Here is a 13,608-nt window from a genome sequence, read left to right on the forward strand (position 1 = left end):
GCTTGTGAGTTTTATTACTAGCTGCCAACTGCAAGCAAGTTGATTTACATTTCAAGCCTACAAGCTCTCCGCAATTATCTCTTCTGATTTTCATTCAGCCGTTCCAGCTCTCTGAAAGCATTTATTTTACTGGGGAAAAAATCAGAGTCACTGCATTCATCCAAGCGAGAGAAAAACATTGCTCTGGTTCCTCTCTCCCAACCCCTGCAAATCAGGGAAATAGAAGGGCTGATAAGGAAATGTTAGATTAGATTGCAGAAATGGATGAAATAACATCAAAAAAAAAAAAAAAGAAAAGCCCTGGGGAGGGCCTGTTTATTTTTGTATATTGCTCTGTCTGGGAAGCAGATGATGACAGGTTAATGGATGTGGAGTGAGAGATTTCTTTGGCAATGCCATTCCCATGTCATGTGCTGGAAAGAATGGATCCTGTGCTCTGTTTCCAATTTAAAATCAATGGGGCTTGCATATGCTTCTCGGAATGCTGGATAGCAGCCTTTTTCTCTTAACAAGCATTTTCAATGGGATGTTGGGTTTTCACAGAGTTCATGGCAGCCTCATGTCATTGGCTGAGTGGCGCTTGGGCTGTAAGCATTCGGAAATGTCTAAAACACTTCAGGCAATCCATTTGGCACAGCTTTGGGGGAGGGCAGCAGGAAGTGACCGAACCTTTCAGGATATTTCTCAGACTTGTGTCGTATTTTAACCTGGAACTAAAATAACCGGCTGTTTCTTTTCCCTAGGGCACCAATGCCTCTGCTCTGGAAAAAGACATTGGGCCAGAGCAATTTCCAATCAATGAACACTACTTTGGACTGGTCAATGTAAGTATTTACTGCTGCGGTGTCAGTTTCCGAAAACATATTTTATGACTTGCCCTGTCGCACCTCGGAGTACTGTCTAGAGGGGGAGATGTCTCCTCCATTTTGCTACACCTCCCTCCACCACCCCATCTGCTGGGTTAGACTCCCATGTTGCCCCACAGCAGTTGAAAGGGCTATGGGAGGAACAGGTCGAGAGAATATATAGCTTCAGCAGCACTGGTAGAACATCAGGAGAAGAACCTAAGAGGAGCACTGTTGGACCAGATTGACTAATTCAGCAGGTCTAAAGGCAATCTGGGTGCAGCCTGGTGTGAATGGTACATTCTCCATGCCTGGGGCTGCCTGGTTGGTGGTGGTGATGACGACCTGTGACAGGGCCTTTTCAGTGGTGGTTCCTCATTTGTGGGATGTCCTCCTTAGTGAGGTGCAACTCACTATTAGCTTCAGGAGGAATCTGAAACCTTCTTGCTAACCTAGGCATTTGGTGGCTGCAGAATACTTTTCCTGGCAACCCTGACATCACTGGATGAAAATTTGTTTTTATTTGTAATTTTAGAATGTTTTAACTGCTTTTGGTTTTTTGTTTTTGTTTTAATGTGGATGTGTTTGCTGCTTTGGGCTCCTTAGAGAGGAAGGGCATTTTATAAATCCTATCAATCAAATGCAGTTTGGTTGTTATCATGAACCTTACCCTGAGCAGCGGTACAGACCCTGACTCAACATACCAGCCCAGATCCTGATATCATAGTTTGGTCTCAGCCAGAGCCTGTCAGCCAGGGACCCCTGGGATTTCTGGAGACAGCAACAACTAAGCCTAAACTTTCTGAGGAACTGGTGGCGTTGACCCCAAAGACCTCCACTCCCATGTCTAGCAGGCAAAGAACTTGGTGTTGGGGTGGAGTGCTGGCTCCAGGTCAAATGACTGCCCCTTTAAGGCCTTCTACACTAACAGGAAGGGGCAGAACATGCAAAGGGTAATATTTCCCAAGAAGGATAAAAGCCCTCCATCCAGCTCTAGACTTGTTGAGAGACTCACTTGAAGTTTTCCAGTGGTCAGTAATTCTACACTGCATTGTGGACTATATTCTGGCCAGTGGGCTTCTGCTTGAGGTCAGGATAGGATACAGGTGTGGGCAGGTGCATCCACGTGTTCTGTATACATTCTTTCATGTGATTCCCCCTGATTTATGGTCACTCATCAGATGACCTGCCCCCAAGTGCACAGGTATGGATAGTATGCCAGGTGCGCAGGAAGGAGAAACTACATGTGCCTCTCTGTGTGTTGAGCCAGTACGTCATCCAAACTAGCCCACTTTTACCGTGTTGACCATACTTTAAGTAAAATAGCATTGGTAAAGGTCCAGCCACCCTGTTTTGAAGAAGGAAGCGAGTTCTGTGTGCGAAGCATGCATTTATGCCTTATCATAATAGGTTTTTTTAAAAAAAATCAGGTGGAGGTCAAGGGCTCTCTGGGTCACAAACAAAAGTTATTTTGATGGGTGTTTTGAATACCGATTTTGGGAACTTCTAGAATAGTAACACTGGGCCCCTCCAGGTGTGCCTTTTATTATTCCTTTATTTATGCTTGTGATGGAAGGGGGACAGTTTTATGCAATTGTACTTTCAATGCTGTTTGCACCTGGAAAAACATTGGAATGGACGTGCACTTCATTTCCAGTCAGTGCATGTCCTGTAGCTTCCTGCTGAAACCCTGTAACCTTTTATTCCACAAGTGTTCCAGGAGAGGTGGTGGGTGTCCCGTTGTGCTATAATGAAATATAGTGAAATCCAGTAATACTGGAAGAGCATTGCGAAGCAACTAAGAAGCAGAATGATGCGTGGGGTTTCCAGTAAAGACCTGGCACTAATGCACTACATCAATTACGTGTTGCAGAATACAGAAAGCCTGCAACTTACATGCATTTAACTTGTGCATGTTCAGCTTTACGTGCATGGCTAATAATGATGAAGATAGCAGAAAGGGTGTGGGACTCTGAGCGCCTTCTGGTGGTTCTCTCCCTGTGAGAAGTGAGGTTACATGGAACCAGGCAAAGGGCCTTTTCAGTAGTGGCACCCGCCCTATGGAACACCCTCCCATCAGATGTCAAGGAAAACTACAGCTATCTGACTTTTAGAAGACACCTGAAGGCAGCCCTATTTAGGGAAGTTTTAAATGTTTGATGTTTTATTTTTTATATTCTGTTAATAATAATAATAATAATAATAATAATAATAATAATAATAATAATAATATTCCAGGAGAATTGAGTTTGGCAATCCCGCCTGCCATTGAACCTAATGGGTTTTGGCTATACATGATTTTGGCTTTAGGCACAATCCCCGGAGTGTAACCCCTGCATAAGTTGCGGACTTACTGTGAACCCACAAAAAAGCACCAAGTCTGAATGGGCCTACTGTTTTTAAAACCATGTTACGCCTGACACCAGAACAAAACTGAAGAAGCCTGTTTTAGCATTACGTAATTTTTATTCCTAGCTAAAGAGTAATACTTTGAAGCTCCACATACAGACCCGTTGACCTACATTCAGTCTACAGTTATAGATTTCTCCTCTTCTACCGAGAGGAGAAAATACTGAGGCAAGGGAGATATGATATTGGATGTTGCACTAAGCTGCACTTCATTGTCTGCTCTCTCTCCCTTCCCCACTTTTATTTTGCAGTTTGGAAACACGTGCTACTGTAACTCCGTCCTGCAAGCCCTGTATTTTTGCCGGCCCTTTCGGGAAAATGTGCTGTCCTACAAGGCCCAGCAGAAAAAGAAGGAAAACCTCCTGACTTGCCTTGCGGACCTTTTCCACAGTATTGCCACGCAGAAGAAGAAAGTTGGAGTGATTCCACCCAAAAAGTTCATCTCGAGGTTACGAAAGGAGAATGGCAAGTATAGACTCGCAAATCCTTTCAGACAACGGCCCTGATTCCAAACCATTCTGGAAGGCTGCCGAGAGAAGAGAGGAGGGAGGAGTGGGTGTCCTCTCAGATATGCCTATGCTTTCTGGGCAGTTCTGCTGTCCACAGTTCTCTGCGTCGAGACAGAAGCCAGAGAAGGGAGTAGAGACAGTAACAGCCCCTGTGAGGCCCAATCCTTCCCTGTTGAGGACAGAGGCAGAAGTTAGAATAGTCGTACCTTGGAAGTCAAACGGAATCCATTCTGCAGGTCCATTCGACTTTCAAAGCATTCAGAAACCAAAGCTCATCTTCTGATTGGCTGCAACCAATCAGAAGCCCCGTCGGATGTTCGGCTTCAAAAAACAGTTCGCAGACCGGAACAGTCACTTCTGGGTTTGCGACTTTTGGGAGCCGAAACGTTTGAAAATGAAGCTGTTTGAAAACCAAGGTGCGACCGTACTATAGTTCTCTTTGGGCACTTATGTGGCCGCTCAATGTTCCTTGCTGGTACTGCTCAGAGAAAGGGGGGAGATGCAGTTCAGAGGGTGAGTGGTTACTCCTTCAAGGGTTCCTCCTTGCTTGCTTGTGTGCTCTCTCTGAGCAGTCTTGCTGGGCCCAGATTCTCCCTGCCACACCAGTGACAGAAGGTGTGTGAGGGGGCAGAGGCAGAAATAACCACCAAGGGAAACAACAGGTGAGCAATCAGATGCCCTGGTGGCTGCATGGACCACACATGGGCAAGCAAGTGAAGGCTGACTGCCCTCTGAGGCTGCGGGGAGGAGGTGCTGCTTCTGCCAGTGCAGATATTAGCATGGTCCATAGTGGGGAGGATCTCCCATGATGACCCAAACCTTCCATGGGGCCCTCCACTGCTGCACATCAGTTGGTTGGAGGTCAGTGCTGGTGGGCTCTCCTAAGTTATAGGCCTTTGGCAGCTGCCCAACAGCGCAGATCTCTGACTCTGAAAATATATGCCTTCCTCCTGTTTTTTTTTTTTACAGATCTCTTTGACAACTACATGCAACAAGATGCCCATGAATTTTTAAACTACTTACTGAATACCGTCGCCGACATTCTGCAAGAGGAGAAGAAGCAGGAAAAGCAAAACGGCAAACTGAAAAACGGCAACATGAACGAAGCGGAAGAGAACAACAAGCAAGAGCTCACCTGGGTGCATGAGATTTTTCAGGGAACGCTTACTAACGAAACGAGATGCTTGAACTGTGAAACTGTAAGCACTGGGCTTGTTGGTGTTTTCTTGAAAATAGATTACTTTATAACAGCTTGTAGAGCTAAATAGGTCACTTTATGAAGCCGTTCAAGAAATATGAGTGTTTCTATGGAGTAAAGCAGCTATTGTCTATGTATATTTATCTGGGGCTTTGGATAACTTTGGTTAATTCCCCTCCCCCCGTGTTGAATCTTCCTTAGACAAGGACAAATTATTCCACAACCGTGTCTCTTTGCATACAAATAATGGGAAGCTGCATTATACTGAGTCAGACCATTTAGTTCAATATTGACTGCATTGAATGGCAGTGGCTGTGCAGGATTTCAGTCAGGATTCTTTCCTGTCAGCTCTAACTGGGGGTGTCAGTTGAACCTGGGACTTCTGCATGCAGAGCAGATGATCTACATGTAAGCTTTGATCCTTCCCCATAAGAGAGCCCCACATGTGACATATTGCACCTTAAGGTAAATGTGTACATGCCTTCACTGAGGGATAATTTGAGTTTGGAGCAGCTCCAGGAATTACTTGTGGCAAAATAAGAATGAGGTTACCCTTCTCCAAACTTCTGATATCTCCTTTTTCCTGAAACTGAATTGGAGGCACACATCACTCTTAAACCTCAGTTGGCATGGGCCAATCTATGTTCTTAGGTTGGTACTCTAGTGTGTTTGGAGTTCCCAACACAATTTTCTTCCCATGGGGGTGAGAACTGAACAGGATTGCATTGTGGTGAGGACAGGGCCTAATCAGGGTTTCCCAAACTTGGCTCTCCAGCTGTTTTTGGACCACAAGTCCCACCATCCCTAGCTATCAGGACCAGTAGTCAGGGATGATGGGAAATGTAGTCCAAAATCAGCTGGAGACTCAAGCTTGGGAAACCATGGTCTAACGCTAATGCACCAATCCAGATGACCTCACCACACAAACTGCTATTACATTGTTAAGGCTCCAGGTTTTCACTTCTGTCACTAAGGATATTTGGTGGGGGCCGTCTGGATTAAGGCTGTGCTTCAGGGTGGGGAAAGGATTAGACCCATTTCCCCAGCATTGCAGCCCCAATCCAAATTGGGGTGTGTGAAGAGAGCCGCTGTTGGACACTCTAAATGCAGAGTTCCAGCAAAACTAGCTTGGACCTGGGAAAGACTTACCAGAGCTCAAAAGAACCCACCTCTGTGACAACCACTGTGCTAGATGTGCCTCACAACCGAAAGGCAGACTTGGGCACAGACAGAGCCCAGGGTGTGCTCTGAAGGTAGATGAAGCTACATGGGAGGGAACCCCACATCTGCCCCCTTGCATTCCACGATGGAAGGCGACCCTTCTGTGTCCCAGAGGCAGTGGTTCGGTTAGATAATTTTAGACTTAATTGTCTTGGCTTAGATAATCTTGTAGATGGTAATGCACATTACTTCAGAATACAGTAAGCCGGCACTGCTATGTTTGCTGGGCCGTCCTGCTCATTCTGTGGAGTGGCCCTTGAACCTCTGCCCTCAAGTCCTGCCCTGTCAGTGCCTTCCTCAGATAGCAAGCCAGAATTATCCAACTATGCTAAAGTCCTGCTGAATCAGTGACTCATGCAGGAAGGCAATGAGTAGGTACTTTGAGTGGTTCAGATTCCCCGGAGCCCCTAATGATGGAATTAATTAATTTTTTTCCTCATTCAGTAGCGGGCCTGTCGTCGCACACTAGTGTGCCCTGGAAAACAGTTTGGTAATTAGTGGATTAGATGAAGACAATCTCTTACAATTGCATAGCTAATATCGTATTGTGCCGTTTTGTGCTTCAACTTTTTGATGAGGGCATATTAGGATCATTTATGTAACAGTGTGCAAGTCAGAGGCCGTTGCGGCCTTTTTAATATTCACTGTTGTGGCAACCCTGTGAAGTAATCACTCCTATTCATATCTTAGAAATAGGGGGAGAAACAGAATGTGTGATGGAGGAGGCAGGGAGGCTCACACGAGAGTTGGGATTTGGATGGATCTGGGCCTCTTAGGTGGAGCCCGATAGCAGCCCTTTTTCCCAGGTTGACTGGCTTACCCCTCAACCTGAAAAACAGTCAGAAATATGACTTATCATCTGAATTGTCATTGTCAGATTTGGGGCAAGGTAAATCTTGACTAAGATTGATATATGCTTCTTTGTGCAGTTTAGCTTTTTTTGGATTAAGTTGCATGCTGTGCTAAAGGGTGCTGTGTGAGAAAGAGAGAGAGCCCTGGATCCAGATTCCATGTCTCAACACATAATTACTGTATTTATGAGATTTTGCCATTATTAGTTTCTTGATGTTAAGTCGTGGGTGGACACAGCAGACGACACAGTGATTTCCAAACAGCTTTTGTTTATTCTCAGGCTGGAACAGGACTGAGCTGAAGGGCTCAGCAACCTGCTTATATAGAACTCCGCTACAAAGCAACAGTAACAACTTTCTGCAGTCACCCAATCCCTGAGCGTCAGTTTAGAATCCTTCATTTGCATATGCGGACCTGAGTGAAAACAGCAGCAGAATGAACTATATACACACAACCCTAGTGGCCTAGGGTGAGAACTTCAATACATAACACTTGAAATAAGCAAATATCCTTATTTTATTCTTTCAATATAAAGTAGTTTCAAGTTATTATTTCTGCTGTGGCTGCCTGTGACAAGTAATGCTTGTTGTTTGAAGCAATCTGTTTCTCCCCTTCAAACAGGGGGGCAAGGGTCTAGTGGCAGCAGTATAAGCAAACATACAAGAGGGATTTGATTCTCATACCCATGTTCAAAGTGACTCATATAATGGGTTTCAGCAGGACAAACTCTGGAATGAAGAACTTTCACCCCACAAATCTCTTCCCAACAGTTGAGCCTGTATCTACAGTTAATTCCCGATCATAAAAAAAGCAAAACAAAACTTGTGCGGCTACAGTTTTGCTGATGCCAGCGGCATTACGGTCACACAAGAATCTCTTAAAGCGCTTCACAATATGAGAAAGAGAATCTGTAATTGGATCAAAGCGATGGCACTAGAGAGCAGGGATCCACATTTAGGTCTGATCTACTTATAACAGCACTTACAACTCAGAAAGAGAACTCACATTTGGTTCTTGTGGTAAGGAATGGAGGGGAAGTCAGCAAAATGGAGGTGAGGCCTGTAGGGGAGCCCCAGCATATTGGAAGGGGTCTTTGGAGCGTTGGTTGTGAGAGGTGTGGTAGGAATTTCTCTACCCCAGCAGGTCCAGAGTTGGAGGGTATTCTTGGCCCTTTCCTGATTAAGCACGTAGCAGCAGTGCTGGAGTTTATGCAGACTCCTCTTTTTGAAGAAGGGGGATTTCATTGTGGCTTTATAACTTATAGGACTGATTATTGCACTGCCCCTTATTGGGGAGCACCACCGAGAGCAACTCTGAAGACAACTCTGAAGCTGCAATTGCTACAGAATGTTTGCTCTCCTGACAGGCACAGTGAATTAAGGTCATACATCGCAGGTTTCTTCTGCTCAATTCAAGGTGCTGGTGCTTATATTTGCAATATTTCGCAACCTGTGGCCAACATCCTATAGAAAAGCCTTTGACAACTGGCTAGGGTCGATGGAGTTTGTAGTCCAAAACCACAGGAGAGCACCAGGTTGGCGGAACCTGCTACAGATTGCTGCCTCTCAAAATATGAAGTTCAGTACACTGTCTGGGCTCTGCAGGAAGGCTGGAGAGGAAGGGGAAATGCTTTACTCAATGCAGGTGTAACAATTATGCTAAAACAAACCTTAGTTGGCAAAAAACAACCCCACACACCCTCAAATCACAGTTTCATGTCCTGGTTTGTGTCCAGTCTTTAACTATGGTGGAGGCATTTCTGTAACCATAGTTACAGAAGACAAACCATGCTTAGGTATCCCGTCACAGAGCTGCAAGAGATTAATATCCCGTCACAGAGCTGCAAGAGATTAATATGCAGCCCCGTCTCGCTTTGCTCACCCCAGCCCAGCAGGGCACCCCACAGCACCCACAGGCCAGTGTGGTGTAGTGGTTAAGAGCGGCAGACTCGTAATCTGGGGAACCGGGTTCGTGTCTCCGCTCCTCCACATGCAGCTGCTGGGTGACCTTGGGCTAGTCATACTTCTCTGAAGTCTCTCAGCCCCACTCACCTCACAGAGTGTTTGTTGTGGGGGAGGAAGGGAAAGGAGAATGTTAGCTGCTTTGAGACTCCTTAGGGTAGTGATAAAGTGGGATATCAAATCCAAACTCCTCCTCCTCCTCCTCCTCCTCTTCTTCTTCTTCTTCTTCTTCTTCTTCTCTCAAACTGCTTTCAAAGACAGGACCATTCAGCTCCACAACTTGAACCTAAACTTTTTATTAACTTGTTTTGGTGTGCTCACCTGCCCCCACTGCTTAATTCTTGCTGCAATGTTGGCATCTTCTTCTAGGTTTTGATGTTGTGCTGACATAATGGTAGGCATTTGCTTGCTGGTGCAGCTAGCATAGCTGTCAACCCTCCCTGCTGTTTCCCAATGCTATAATAAGGGAATTTCCCCCCCAAAAGGGGAAAGGTTGACAACTATGGCAGCTAGTCTTAGGATCAAGCTGTTGGTTGTGCAGTGCTCAGAAATATTATTGGCTCCTATTTTTGTTGCAGGTTAGCAGCAAAGATGAAGATTTCCTCGATCTCTCCGTTGATGTGGAACAGAACACATCAATTACTCATTGCTTAAGGTAAATGAGCGACTGCAGAAATGTGTGTTGAAAAAAAGTGGGAGCAGTTTTTTGCTGTCTGATCATTTTAGATTAGTGGGATTTGGAAGGAAGAGCAGCATGAGAGTTACAGTATGATATGGCATAGATCAAATCAAGAAATATAAATGGATTTTTTTTTTGGAAGGTAGGAATATAAATCAATCCTGCTCCAGTTTCAGGAAGAAACTACAGCTTTTCAATCTTTCAATTGCTTATTCCAGGGAGGTTCCATTGAAGGCAGCAGATTTACTCTGGAGCAAATAGCTTGAGAATGGTGTGCATGCATGCATAACATGTACTACCTGGGAAAGTAATCTCCCATCTGTCAATCAAAGAGCTTACTGATGAATAATATGGAGCATTTATCCCAAGTATTAGAAAACTTTATCACAGCAGTTATCTGAAAGAAGTCTTTAAGCATCCATTAGGTCCCACTGAATTAAATACAACTTGAATTTAGATTTACCAGAGAGATTTACCAGAGCTATACTGAACAAAGAGTGCAATTTAACACATGTTTCAGAGTTCAGAACTTGCTCGAGTCTTGTTATCAGTTGGGTCCAAGACTTAGCAATATTTGGAAGTCAAAAATCCCCTTTGCCTGCCTGCCTGCATATACACGCACACACGCACACACACACACACACACACACACACGGGTTTATTGCTTCAGCTCTTTAGGCAGGTGACTGCATGAGTCCATCTACATGAAAACATAGCTCTTACCTAAGGGATCACATTCTCTTCTGCTTCCCATCATGAGATGCAACTTCTATCCCAACTGCTTATACAGTCGTACCTTGGAAGTCAAACGGAATCCATTCCAGAAGTCCATTTAACTTCCAAAACATTTGAAAACCAAATTGCGGCTTCTGGTTGGCTGCAGGAAGGTCCTGCAGCCAATCAGAAGCCACGGAAGCCCCGTCGGACATTCGGATTCCAAAAGAACATTCACAAACCAGAACAATCACTTCTGGGTTTGTGACACTTGGGAGCCAAAACGTATGAGTTCCAGGGCATTTGGGATCCAAGGTACGACTGTACTTGAACAGGCTTGCAAAACTCGTGATCAAACAAGCCGAAGGCACCCAATCATATTTGCAACCCACTGAGGGTTTTTCAGATGGGCCACATTCCCTTCTGGGCATGGTAGTTTTCAGGGTCACACAGGCCAGTGGCGGATGGGGCCAGAGAGAAAAGTAACGGAAGCAATGAATGGAAGCTTTACCTTTGTGCTGTAGGCTGGTTTCTGCACAAACTCGCACACCCCATTGTTCTCCATCCAGGCAATCAAGGGGCATTGTCTGAATTCAAGGACACATTCCACCCAGGGAAGAGCACTCAAGTAGGGGATGAAGTAGGGCTGGTGGAGGGTGTGGCTGAAGGGGGGCTGTGGCCCCGGGAGAGTAATATGGGATACATGGAGACCTGAATTTGGCCTCGGTCTGAGGCTCTCCACCCCTGGCTTAGTAGGTCATACATTCTGTTCTTGGTTGTCCCATTTTCGTGTGGGAATCTGAATGCAGAGAAGCACTCTCAGTACCATTTCCACAGTTGTTTGTCTTCCTTATCCTGGAAACTCATCAAAGTCTAAGCATTTTCAGAAGAGTACTTCAGGACTGGACTACTGTAATGCACTCTATGTGGGACTTTCCTAGTGCTTGGTCCGGAAAGTGCATGGCATCATTTTATAACCTTTGTGAATGTTACTGGCATTTGTTTACTTCTTAAATTTCCCTCTTGACCCAAACGGGCCCTGAGAAGCCAACACCAAAGTAGCAAAATGATATAAACGAAAATAAAATATTTGAAACATTTTAAATAATCCAAAATGTGGAGTTTTTTTTAACCAATCAAGAGCATATAAAAATGTACAAGAGTAAAAAAAAAAACCCCCTCAAAGCTAATAATTTCAAGGTTGCCAGGAACAGCATCATTCATCCATCAAATGCCTGGATAAACAAGAAGTGCCCTCCAAGTGGGCTTGCATCTTTTTTTTGGAGCATAAATGACAATGATATGGATCTGTTATCTTCACTTCAATGTTACAGCTCCTTCTATTTTAAACATGATGCATTCTTGTGGGCAAGATGTGTACTTTTTCCTGTTTCATGTGTTTTTATTACTTTTTAAAATTAAAATTAAAATTTACAAATTGCTTTGCAAGCTCACCTTTTCACCTCTATTAAGATTTTGGACTCACTGTAGTTAACCCCTTGTAAGAGTACGAGCTCGTAACATAGAGTGACATCAAATCATGTCTTGCCCGCATGTGCAATGGAAACGAACCTTTAGCTGGCAGGTTTCCCCAGTGTATTTTGGAAATTATAATTGCCATGTTTGAGAACAGAAACAGCATTGTTTGACCTTAATTGTATAAACAGTGTTGAGCTGGAAAGAGAAATAAGTAAACAGGAGCTATTTCAGAGGCAATAGCTCAATTAGTCTTACTTCCCCTTAATACTACAGCAAAGTCTCCTTCCTCTTAGTTATCGTTGGATGAAAAAGCCTTTTTGTGTTTAAGCCTCCAAACACAGTTCTTTCCCTCTGGGCATCAGTGCTGGCATTGAAAGAGGAATTCATAAAATAACACAATAAATTATGTATCAATTATTTTTATTTCCACGAGGAGTTGAAAAGGCCAGCTGGTTCTGTCAGTTTTACCTCTCTCTCTATTTTTTTTTTCCTTAGAAAAGCATTTGCCCCATGAATAAATCAACACCTCCAGCATATTTCTGTCTAAGAGAATAGTGTATACGTATAGCTTTTATTCAGAAATTAGAAGTCTGGGAATATCTTTTATTTTAGCTAGGTCAAAATGAAGTAATCTGTCATCTGTTGAATAATAATAATAATATTTATTATTTGTACCCCGCCCATCTGGCTGGATTTCCCCAGCCACTCTGGGCGGCTTCCAACAAAAATCAGATACAAAAATATCACACATTAAAAACTTCCCTGAAAAGGGCTGCCTTCAGGTTTTTTCTGAATGTCAGGTAGTTGTTTATCTCCTTGACCTGTGATGGGAGGGTGTTCCACAGGGCGGGTGCCACTACCGAGAAGGCCCTCTGCCTGGTTCCCTGTAGCTTTGCTTCTCGCAGTGAGGGAACCGCCAGAAGGCCCTCGGCACTGGATCTCAGTGTTCGGGCTGAATGATGGGGGTGGAGACGCTCCTTCAGGTATACAAGCATTTCTTATGCCTGTGAAAACCACGCTTCAATAAAATTTGAAGAGCAGAATGAGTGCCCATCTGTACTAAACATTTAAAGCAGCATCACAGTACTTTAAAGAGTCCTGTTTTCCCTCAAAGAATTTTGGGAACTGTAGTGCGTTACAGGTTCTCAGAGATGTTGGGATCTCTATTCCCTATTCCCCTCACAACACTATAATTCCCAGAGTTCCCTGGAAAGAGGGATTGAGAGTTAAACCACTCTGAGAATCATAGCTCAGTGAGAAGATTAGGGGCCTCCTAACAACTCTCAGCGCCCTTAAGAGTTCCCAAGTAAGGGGATCCTGCAAGCATATTCTCTCTGACTGACCACTGTGTTTGAGTTACAGCAAAGCAACTGTAAAATATTTTGCAACCAGCTTGGGGGGCATTTGGGATGGGAAGTATGTAACGGTAAGCACTCTTTTGTGGATTTTTCAGAGACTTCAGCAACACAGAAACATTGTGCAGCGAACAAAAGTACTACTGTGAGACTTGCTGCAGCAAACAAGAGGCACAGAAAAGGTAAGCAAAGCACCTTGTGGCCTGGTCCCAGTGAGGCTAGTATAAATTTTAAAGCAGTGGCTGAAATAAAACCCAATTCTTCCTGCTTTCAGTTCTGCAAAAAAAAAAAAAAAAAAAACCAATAACAGAGGTGTGCCTTGTAAATTAGTTAGGTGGGAACACCGTATCAAGAATAGGGGCCTGTTTATAAACAGAATGGGCATT

General features: G+C 44.3%; 1 protein-coding gene across 1 annotated transcript in view; it reads left to right on the forward strand.

Annotated features, from left to right (window-relative positions):
* Positions 1-13,608, forward strand: part of USP46 (ubiquitin specific peptidase 46) — a 28,911-nt gene that overhangs the window by 11,868 nt on the left and 3,435 nt on the right. Inside the window, exons 2-6 of the mRNA XM_033160004.1 lie at positions 744-824; positions 3,506-3,719; positions 4,733-4,962; positions 9,574-9,650; positions 13,321-13,404. Of these exons, the coding sequence (XP_033015895.1) occupies positions 744-824; positions 3,506-3,719; positions 4,733-4,962; positions 9,574-9,650; positions 13,321-13,404 (686 nt within the window). The remainder of the gene's footprint in view (positions 1-743; positions 825-3,505; positions 3,720-4,732; positions 4,963-9,573; positions 9,651-13,320; positions 13,405-13,608) is intronic.

Source organism: Lacerta agilis, chromosome 9 (genome assembly GCF_009819535.1).
Source record: "Lacerta agilis isolate rLacAgi1 chromosome 9, rLacAgi1.pri, whole genome shotgun sequence".
In the NCBI taxonomy this organism is placed as follows: Eukaryota; Metazoa; Chordata; class Lepidosauria; order Squamata; family Lacertidae; genus Lacerta; species Lacerta agilis.